Source organism: Osmerus eperlanus, chromosome 21, assembly GCF_963692335.1.
Source record: "Osmerus eperlanus chromosome 21, fOsmEpe2.1, whole genome shotgun sequence".
Taxonomy (NCBI): Eukaryota; Metazoa; Chordata; class Actinopteri; order Osmeriformes; family Osmeridae; genus Osmerus; species Osmerus eperlanus.
The window spans coordinates 9,392,382-9,403,814 of record NC_085038.1 but is presented as its reverse complement, the minus strand read 5'-3'; the positions used below and the strand labels follow the sequence as shown (position 1 = coordinate 9,403,814).

General features: G+C 46.0%; 1 protein-coding gene across 1 annotated transcript in view; it reads right to left on the bottom strand.

The window, feature by feature from the left end:
* Positions 1 to 8,033: 8,033 nt before the first annotated feature.
* nrp2a (neuropilin 2a) overlaps positions 8,034 to 11,433 on the bottom strand; it is a 54,802-nt gene continuing 51,402 nt past the window's right edge. The window contains exon 16 of the mRNA XM_062447590.1: positions 8,034 to 8,893. Coding sequence (XP_062303574.1) covers positions 8,469 to 8,893 — 425 coding nt within the window. The 3' untranslated portion in view covers positions 8,034 to 8,468. The remainder of the gene's footprint in view (positions 8,894 to 11,433) is intronic.

Sequence of the window (11,433 nt, the reverse complement as noted above, 5' to 3'; positions counted from 1 at the left end):
TTGTCACCCGCCTTCTTTGTCCCCTGTGGCTGCGACGGCCTGTCTGTCAAAGTTCTCATCGCCGCAGCTCTTTGTGGTCCTCTTCAGGCCTGGCCGTGCTGCCCAGCAGGGCCTCAGGGTCCTCTAGGTACATCTTCTGTCTCGTTCCTTCCATTTTCTCACCTCTTACCCGTGTCTTTGTCTGTCTGAAGCGGACTGACATGTTTGAATGGCAACAATGGTGAACAAAAGAGGATGTGTGTCCATCTATTGTTTGGGTTGAAGGTAAACTGGTTTTCGTGCAACTGGTGTGTGACTCCGAGGCCTGAGGAAAGGCTATGTCAGATCTTTTGGATTAATAATGAGATTGAATCTTCACTTTTCAGTTATTATTGCTGCAGATTCTATGACGACTATCAGTTTATTTTCACACCAATGTCCTCAAATTTGATTGGAGCCTTTTGATTATATCTCTATCAATTTATTTGGGGTGAGTTGTCGAGGGGGCTCTTAGATATTTCTCTTTCTCTGGCAAAATGCTTCATACAAACACCCAAGAGACAAACTCGACAGCCAAGGCACTGTCGGTCGCCCCTCTCCCAACAGCACTACTTTCAAAGAGAGAAAAATAGCGAGGGAGCTGTGAGGGAAAGGCGACAGAGAAAGAGAGGGTGAGAAAGAGAGAGAGAGGGAGGGAGGGAGAAAGAGAGAGAGACATCAACACCCAAGGCAGTGTTGTGAGTGAGACAATGATAGACCACTTGACAAGCTACAAATCTTTTTCCTGCCTGCCCTTTTTTTTTTTACCATGTCATTCATCACTGTGGCCACTAGAGACAGTCTAGCACTGTGCCGTGTGTGGCAACATACGAAGACATGATGGCTACTGTATCTTGCCTCCTGATCCGAGTCTACCCCCAATCAAGTCTGAAAGGGTTCAGATTACGTTTTACACATTACATGGATTACACTAGAAGACTATTGCTAACTGCCTTGGGCTTCTATACAGTTGGCAGCAATCTTAACAACAATGAATAATGAACTAAAGAGTTAAATGAAGTGTGGTGGACTACAGAGATCTGCCACCCAGGGAAAACAGGGCCCTCCCCACATGATCAAGTCCCAGTCTGGCTGACTGATTTACCCACGGCAGAGGAGGCTGGCAGCCAGGGAGAGTGTCAATTTTTAAAAGAGCATCTCTTTCCTTCCTGGGGGCCTGGGGGTGGATGACGGATAATGCGTTTGTGCATTACTGGGAAGGGAAGGCCATCCATCATGGGTCTGTGTGGTGGTTTGCAGGTAATGTGATCCTCCTCCAGGCTGCAGTTGTGGGTCCGGGGATGTGGAGTCTCTGTGGGTGCAGATGGACGCGAGGCAGCCGGGGCATCTGGAGAGGAGGGCTCTGGCTCTGTGACATGTGGACCGGTCATGTATTTGGTGGGGAGCGTGGGAACACGGTTCCAATTTGATTAACAACGGATGCATCTGCCATGTCGGGGTCTGTGTCGCCGTGGCAAACAAACACACATGAAGGCGCTCGCACACATGCGCACACGTGTACCCATACGCACGCACGCTCGCACACTTTCTCTCTCGCTCTCTTTTTTTCTTCCTCTGTCTGTCTTTCTCCCACTTTACCGTACTCTTTCATCCATCTCAACCCTGAATACAGAGTTGATTTCATATTCATGAGGTCTGTTCATGGGGACCATGTTTTATGGGGACTTTCAGAGTTTGTGACAGCGCCACACTGCCACCGCTCAGCAGGGAGCTCCGTCTGAGAGGGTGAAACATAGGTTCCCCACTAACCCGCTGGGGAGCGGGGAACGATATAATTGTATGTGACAATGCAACATAAAAATCCCATTGAAGAATCTCAAAAGATGCACTGATGTTGCATGCAAAGCATACAGACAATTAACAAATCTACAGTTTTTCCAGTGAGTTTCATGACAACAGAACGGAACCCAATTCTCCCACTGAAATATTGATGTCATGGAACAATTCAATTTCCCTTTTATAGACCAAAAATATGTGATGCAAAGAAAGTTAATGTGCTGAAATGAAATGTAATTCTGTTTTGGAATATTGCTGTTAGTTATAAGTCGGTGCGTCTTTCATGTTTCCACAGCAACCACGAGTACGGCATCACATATTCTAATTGCGCAAGATAACTTGATTGCATTAATAACACATACGGGAGCACACACACACGCACACACACACGCACACGCACACACACACACACACACACACACACACACACACACACACACACACACACGCACACACACACACACACACACACAGATGTGACGTGTTTTTCTTGTGTGTTTGGAAGATAGGGCAGGTGATGTTCTCATGTGAGTTGCTCCGCAGGGGATTAATGTAACAAATAAGCCCAAGGGGGACTCCTTTCTAAACAGTCTTAAAATAAAGACCGGATATTGATGCGATACATGATATTTACAGGATATTGTTCAGGCAAATTTTGGCCTGTTTGTTGGTTTTGCTGGTGTATTTATGGAAAGTATAGTGCTGTGTCTGTGTGTGGGGTCTGGTCACGGGAGGAAGGCCTTTGTGCTGCTTGCTTATGCTACAGAGATCTGTTTACTTAACTCCTGTAGTGTCTCAGTGTGTTCCTATGCTGTTTTGTCTCAGAGGGTTCAGCTACAGCCTGTGACTGGATGGCGAGATCATTTTTTCCATTTCTCTTTTTTGGTTATTCGCAGAATAGCACAGACTCCAAACCGATTGTATAGATTTGAATCTTGAACAAGGGTTTATAACTGGCTCGTTCTTGACACTGTCTGTGACTCCACCACCAGGAGACGTTTCTTCACTTCCGTCTGTTTGGTTTTCTGAGCAGCTCTACATCTTCTCCGAACCTCAACATCTATGCTATAGTGTACGAGCGAGTGTGTGTGTGCACTGTATGTGCATGGGAAAGTGTGTGAGTGCACACTTGGTTGTATCGTGCCGAGTCTGTAGATCAATGTCTTTGATATCTGATTGTTATCATATGTATGTGCAAAAACATTACCATGAAGATAAAAAAGAAAAATACATTTTCCATATCTTCCTCAAATCCAAAAGACAGCGTTCTGTTCCATTCTATAATTTAGCCTTGATATGTGGAATTTCAGAAAAACACAACAACAGAAAAGTATAACCGGTATCCACTTAAACGATGTCCTTGAGACTGTACTGTACACGTATGTGGGTGTATGGAAGTGGTGTGTGTGTGTGCGCGTGGGCTGGAGGCTGAATGATGTTAAAGTGAAGCTCAGCACAGCTGAATGGGGCAGTAAATCCCATCTCCCCTGGGTGCTGTTACTATGAGCACCACAGCACAGGACTATCTCTCAGAGAGGATGTCACCACATACACTAGTACACAGTACTACACATACTAGTAGACTCTCTGTAATAACATGCACATGTTGTACGGAAGGTCTTTGGAGATTTCTCACCTCCTACAAAGCAGGCCGAACGACACCCATTATCAACACCACCCCACTCACAAACCAGAAGCCGGCATCCATTTAAAACAAATATGAAAAAAGGACACATCCACAAACCAGCACTGTCTTACGCCATAACGTTCTAACACCTCACACGCTAAACCACAGAGATGGCAGCAATGCGACAAGTTTACCTCCGTCTGCACATGCATGATTTATGGAAGTGGAGCTAATTTGATTCAGATGCAGATATTTATGAGGACACTCCGAAGAGTCAGTGGTAGTTTTTTTTTCTTTTCGAACAGAATTGTCAATTATTTTGGAACAGATGGGGCTTGAAGTGCAATTGAATTTGATTATCTCCTCAATGAAGTCTGTAATGAAAAAGGAATAATTTGAGGAGAAAGTTATGAGAAGGCCATTTCAATTATCCTCAAACAAATGTCTGTCAGCCACATAAGAGACAAAAGACATTCAGAAGAACTCTCTTTCCTCATATTTAATGACAGTCTGAAAAGTTGAAAGATGGGCTTTGCTTTCCAACCGCCATTTATTTGTTGAGGCATGGAGTTCTGTTGAAAGTAAACCATTCTTGTTCCATAACTGATTCATGCTTTTCAAATTACATTCTCTCTTTGTTTTTTGCTTGAATTATTATTGACTCTCTACTGAAAAGTCGTGAGTAAGAGATGTACCCATGTCAGTGTTGCTGTATGTTTATCAGTGAGGTGTGAGTCACAGCCATGCTGCCTGCCAACCTGATAAAAAATGATGGTTACATTGCTTCATTCTTAGTAAACACCCAAGGAATTTTCACTCTGTTGCCAAAGTAGAAAAACAGCTTTCCCCCAAATCAGGTTATATGTGTGAAATGATTACACCTAAAACAGATTTTGTCAAACTTGTTTGTGTTATTTCCTCACTCCTGACCTTTTGTGACATTCAGAACTATGACTGAGCTTGGCCTAGCTTGAGCATCTAATAAATGTTTTCCAATCGTTATTTTTCCTTGTTTTGTTTTCAGGAGCTACATCCTCCCATGAATAGGAAGATGATGTGAAACTTCTGGCAGGAAAGTGACGGCGATCCGTCCGGTCGTAAATATTTAGACGCGATGGCCGTTGCTGTCACTGCGATGAGCGTCATTGGCCGTCCACAGCTCCCTGTGCCCCCTGCCCCCCTGGACCTCCTCGTCTGACCCAGATAGAGCGCTTTGAACCGCTGGCAGGACAACTCTGCCGGTCTGGGCCCACTTCCCAGGCTGCCGTGTGGGACGGGAGGTGACTGTGTGACAGTGGCGTGCGCGCGTGTGTGTGTGCGAGTGAAAAAGGGGGCCTCTGGATGCTGTTGAAAGCATTAGATGCATTGCCGGTCTCAAGGTCTTTCTGCTTCCTCTGTCCTCCTGGGTGCCACTGATTGAGCCACCACGTTAGATTCTGATCCAATTGTCCTGACCTGACTGCCTCTGGTACCTGTCCACGCTGTCACGTCATCACAGCGGACCCCAAAACCATACACACATGCACATATTCAACAACTTTAGGAGGCAAAAAAACAAAAAACTGAAAACAACATTGAGAAGCAACACCACACAAGTCAAAACACGTGCTAGCCTTGTCCCCCAGAAGGAGAAAAACCCAGAGAACACAATGCCTGAGACTCGGCATGTCTGTGTGCACTGGGCACGTGCAGCTTTTCCCTCTTTCACCATTACACAACCTGGATTAATTAGCTGTGTGTCGGAACCATTTCCTGTTGTGACCGTTTCAAGCCTCCCCCCCCCCAATCTCAATCATGGCTCTCTCGTCTTACAGACCCTGCTTTGAATGCCACTGCAGCTTTAGACGGTTGACATCAGAGTTGGTGCTCTGATGTAAGGGGACAGGGAAGCCCCTATGGAGTATTCTATTTCAGACTGATCAAAAAAACGGAAGGTGGGAGAAAAACAACATTTGGAGGACAAAAAGTTTCTAATAATTTGGGTGTAAAAACAAGAGGCGGCACACGGAACAATGACAGTCTGGCTCCGTTGGTGATTTCCTGTCGACAGTTCTGTTGTCGTTTCTGTTTGCTGCTCTTTTCTGTGGGGATCAATCAAAACTGCTAGCAGATGGCGACGCGCTCCGCTGTTGCTTTGGAGATTGTTGTTTTTTTCCGGGCCTGTAATTGGACCGTTATGTGGAAGTGTGGAGCGTGCTAGCAGGGAGCAGCTACTCTGTCAGTGGACCAACACGTGCCCTTACCCGCTGCGACTGGCTGGTCCTGGAACAGTGTGCTCTCCGATGCCCTGTACAGGCCAGGTAAACGCTGACAGAGTCCTCAGCAGGCAATGGGGAAACTCAGACAATATGTATTTCACATTAGCATATTATGTACATTTAGTCATTTATTTAGCAGACGCTCTTATCCAGAGCGACTTACAGTAAGTGTAAGTGTAGTAAGAACAGCTACGTTCTACCCTAAAGTCTTTCTTTGCGGACTTTGTTTCATCTTGCATTCACAGCATCTGAATCCCAAGTGTCAGACAGCATATCTTTGATCTTAAATGCCAGGCGTACAGTATTTGCTCGTGGTGTCTGCATTTGGGTAAGGGGGACTGATAGAGCTAAACAGAACCGTGTGTCAGAAGGACGTCGAGCTGAGGTAAAAAGAGAAGTAACGTAATTGTGTGTGTGTGTTTGTGTGTGTCATGGGGGCCAGGGGCACTTCAAAGCTTTGATGTTGGGAGCTCCTAAACGAGGACGACTAGAGGTCCTGGCTAATGGGACATCATGGGGAGATTAGAGAGAAAGTGTGTGGCTGCCACACTGTGTGTGTGTGTGTGTGTTTGTGTGTGTGTGTGGAGGAGATTTGATTAATGTTTACCTTTGAGTTATGGCTGTTGTATGTCTGGGAGTTCATACTGTAGGCAAGGCTTCACAGCACATTATCTATCTTAGAGTTCTCATTTTATGGCTCATCCTTCATTCACCGACAGGAGAACGAAGAACAACAGCAGAGACGTCAATCACGACCACTAGGCTTCTTTGTATGGTATAAATCCTTTATTAAATAATCATAACAATAATAATAACAATCATAAAAAGAAAGTTTCTGTACAAAGCCCCCGAAACAACAACAACAACAGCGTTACGTCAGTCCAGTGCGAGAGAAGATTCCGGTACTTGTGAGTTTGCCCTCCCTGACAGAAGGGGGCACTGCAACTGTGGTGTTTTGATACAGACTCCGAAGGCAAGCTGGATCACAGAAGCTCCAAGGCACTTGGTAGAGAGTCATTGGGGTCCAGTGATGGGAGCCTCCGGGGTCCAGGGAAGCAATGCGTGTTTGGACTGGCGGTCTTTATTCGGGGACCTTCCTCGCCAAAATGGCCTCTTCAGCCCTGGCCTCTGTCCACTCTGTCATACCCAGGTACTCACAGCTCTATACACACCAAGCATTGTGCGCTGCTGTATGTCTGTGTGTGTGTGTGTGTGTTTGAGTGTGTGTGGGCGTATTTATCCACAAAGAAGAGTGCTCATATGTTATTTTGGCATGTCAGTATGAGTATGTAATTCAGTAGGTGTATGTGTGTGTCGAGTGAAAACGCCTGACTGTTCTCTCTCCCTCTCCCACTTCACAAGGCAGAGGAGACCAGAAGGACCAGATGCAAGAGTCTTTTCAGTCATTTATCTCTGGCCAAAACCTGGACACCTCTTCCATGCCAGCCTCTCTGGGTAAATTACCCCCAAAAAAGGAAAGATGTGGAGAAAAGAGCAACGAAGGAGCCAATGAGAGGTGCTCTGGTGGTACCCATGACCCTGATGGAGCCACGGCATTTGAGGTCCACACACCAGGAAACGCTCCCTCAGTTGTCCTCTCCTCGCTAGATAGCTGACTTAAGGCTCAGATCTGTGTCCGGTCAATGATTCTGAAGTACAGTTTCTCACTGTGCACTTCTTTTTTTTCTTCTTTAAGTCCTTTATGTGACACAGAGAGAACTTCGGATTTAGTGCTCATCAGTTCGTTTTTCTGTGATTTGCTCCACTGATTTTTTCAGTCCTTGTTCGCAGCATCTAGATTCCCGTCCCCGCCTTCAGCAATCCATAGGTTGCACCGACCAAAACACGTTCACCTTTGACCCTTAGCCTCAGTGCAAAAATGACTTTCTCTTACATAAATAGAAAAACAGCGACGACAGCCTGAAACTAAATCTAAAAGTAACTTATCTCAAGCGGAACATTTCTTTGTCCCCTTCTATTTACCTCATTCTTAATTTATCAGCGTCCACATACTGGCAAAGGGCCAAACAGGAAACAGAAAAAGGGACTGAACAAAAAAAAAAATACACTCAAAGACATGTGGCGTCTAAAAATACCACAGACTGTCAGAGAATCAAGAGAACAACGGTGGATGCTATGTTACATGAATCCTTAATACCTGAACAAAAATGGTCCACAAAGAAACTAAGGTCTAGGGCACTGTGTTCACGTGATGGAAAAACACTCACTCTTAAGCACTTCCTAGCCTCTACCACCTGTCTAATGCCTTCTCTGTGTCAAGTAGGGAAGTCTACTGTCTCCAGATGTAAAAATTAGACCTTATAAAAATCTATTCTCTCGTGGAGTATTAGGTATTTGGAACAGATATGTGTTAATATTTCTTTTAGGGGCCTAGCACCCCTGGCAATGGAAAGGTCCACAACAGAGACCAGTCCCTCGATCATTGGCACTAGTCCACTAAACCCAACCCTGGCCAGCACAACTTTGAGAAAAATAGGGGGGATGGGGGTTCTCATGATGGGGCTGACAATGTGTTTTCCTCCATGCTTACCCCTATCAGGATGGTATGTTCTTTCCCTCAGGGTTCAAAAGGGTTGCTAGGGGCCAAACGAAGCAAAGAGAATAGAGACGATAGTGAGGATGGTAAAATGGCTGCCTCTCTCTCTCTCTCTCTCTCTCTCTCTCTCTCTCTCTCTCTCTCTCTCTCTCTCTCTCTTTCTTCCTCTTCTTCCACCTCTTCTTCTTCCTCCTCCTCCCCCTCGTTCTCCTCAGGCCTCGGTACAGCACCGCTGCTGGTTGATCTTGACCTTGTGCTTGAGGCCGTCGTACAGCTCAAAGTTGTAGTTCTCCAGCGTGGTTGAGCTGCGTGACGACAGGCCGCTGTAGGAGCACGTGCAGTAGAGCAGCAGGCCGGCGCACACTGCGCCCAGTAGCACGCCCAGCGAGCTCATGACGATGATGGTGACCAGGATGGGGTCCAGCGTGTACAGCCATGAGTTGTCCTTCTCCGATGTGCGGGTCACCGGAGGGTCTGACGAGGGCGAGACGGTGCTCCACGACTCAATGTTAGTGAATGAAGGGATGACAAGAGGCTGTCTGGGAAGCCAAGGAGTGTGTGATTGGGTCGTACCTCCGTCAAGTTGACCCCGGTTGTTGAAAAGACGGTGCACTCCAAAGTCCACTGGTCTCTGATCTGGAAGAGGAACAAATAATAGAAAACTTAAACAATGCCCCGGGGTACACAAACATAGACAAGTTTACATACACACACAGAGTTTAGAAAAATATGTTTTTATTGTCACAGAAATCACACCAATGAATATTGATACATTTCATTTAGCCATTTCAAACACACTGCTCACAAAATGACATAAAACTATGGATTTAACATCAAAAGCTGAACCCACATTCATTTTTTCATAATGATCATTATCATTTATCATCCTAATCACAATCTTGTATCATCAACATCCTCATCATAATTCTCCTCATCATAGTCATCAACATCGCTGTCCAGTTAAAAATCATGCAGTTAACTGTTTCACTCTAATATTGAAATATGAATCTTATCTTGGCTACCATCCCCTAAACAGTCCTTTCATGTATGGCTGTGTCAATAACCAGAATTGGAGAACGAACATTGCCTAGAATCACAGGTAAGGTCAAGTGATTCACCACCACACAGTCCATACTCCAGAATCACTTGTGTGGGACTCCAAAAGCTCAAGTCAATGTTGTTTTTCAGAAGATCCACTGTTCATTTGGTGTGAGCGTTCCTTTCTTGGGAAGTGCGCGCAGCACTTGGCATACGGTCAAAGGTGGGAGTATCTGCTTGGCATAGCACACCTCCCCTAACAGGAGATCTCAAAACGACCAATAGCATCGTTAATGTCGTCTCTGGGGCAACGGCTGTTGGCCGAGTATGAGGGCGAGGGGAGGTGGGAGAAAAAGGCGCTTACTGCTGCCTTAATAAATGTTATCTGTCCATTAACTAATTAGAACTATTAAGAGCTGGGAGCAAATTGGTGTTGAGATGGATAGAGTGGGGTGTCTAACCTTCAGTTGATTTAAAAGCACGTTGCGGAACCGTGCCAAAGAACCACACTCTGCAAAAGCCTGACTGCTACACAGGTATAAAAAACAATTCAGCTGAGTTGTGGCTTTATTCGTTTAAGCAAAACAAAGTGGTTATCCACTGTGTAGGATTGATCGATATGGAAACTTCACATAATAGTATTTCTAGGTACAGGACATACTCTATGGCACTGAACCAGTCTGTTCTCAATGTTGATGTTCTGGGCAGACAAAAGGAATTTGCCAGATTTCAAACTCATCTCGGCTTCCTCCATCCTGTTTGTGAACATTTGAGGTTTTTTAAATCGATGTTCCGGCAAGGAGTGCATCGGACACGGCATGTGTCTGGTTTCCATGATTAGTTGAATCGTTGTCAAGAGCGTATATACACAGCAAAACACAACACCATCGATATGGCTCCCAGCTGTCCTCAACAGTATTGTGGGATTTGTAGGAATATAAATCAGGAAGCGGTCGTGATGGTGTAAAGCTGCATCTGTTTACGATTCCAAAACACAACACACATTCACATTGAGAGAGGAACAGGCTCAGAGATGTGGCTGTCATATGGCCAGTCCGAGTAGAGAAGAAAGAACAAAGAGAGTGGGCGGGGCTTGTGCGGAACGGGAACCACGTTCTTTATTACGCCAGAGAACCGTGATGGAACACTAAACACAAGGAGGGCACATCCATCATGGACTGATGCCTTCATCATGGAAAGAAAGAGCACTCAATCAAAACCCAGATAAGGTTTCCGCTTCTGAAATACCAACAGTTGGATTCATGTTCTCTTATCCTCAATATGTTATGACAGTATGTTCTCCTTCAAACATCTGAAGACTCCTTTAACCCTGTTCCAACCCTGTTAAGTCTTAGATGAACTAGCACTCGATGTTTGTTGAGTAATTACAGGGTGTCGTTAGTGACAATACTGAATCTGTCGGAAAGCTCTGTAAACTGCATTTAGTAACGTTGTCTCTCCTGTAACCCCGTCTCTCCTGTAACCCCGTCTCTCCTGTAACCCCCCACCCATCTGGACGTCTGCAGCAGCCGACCCTCTCTAAGGACGCCAGCAGCTCAGTCACTCTTTATTTCTCCAGGGTCTTCCTAGTCTGTGGTTTGGCAGCTGTGGTGCTTTCTCACAGATGACCCATCTCACCCACCCCGCGCCAGGAGGACTCCGGCCCACACAGAGCGCGTTGAGGCTGGGGTCGTTTCCAAGAGGAGTAAGGGCGGTGTGTTGGAGCCAGTCGTCAAAAGTCCAGAAACAACCCTCTCAGATAAGGAACATTGGCTGACTCATATCCTCTCAGCACTGCATGAAACATCAACAACAAAGTCCTCCATCAAAACAGCGACCAAAAGGACATCCACTTTGAAAAGTTAGCTTGCAATAAGGGGGCCCAAGAGAGTCACGGTGGCATCGTCCTTTGCAAAACTACTGTGACCACTTCCTTTAAAAAGAGGGAGGGCTTTACGTTTCTGGCCTGCCCGTCATAGTACATTCCTCACAGGGAGGGCAGGCTCCGCCCCAGGAGGAGCCATAGCGCTGGGCGACCAATGGCTGTACTGGAAGCACTGGGTGGAGCTGTGGTAGGCCACTGAGAGCTGGCTCTTCTTAGCTGCCAGGTGTTGTCGACGGCAACAAAATGCCCTGAC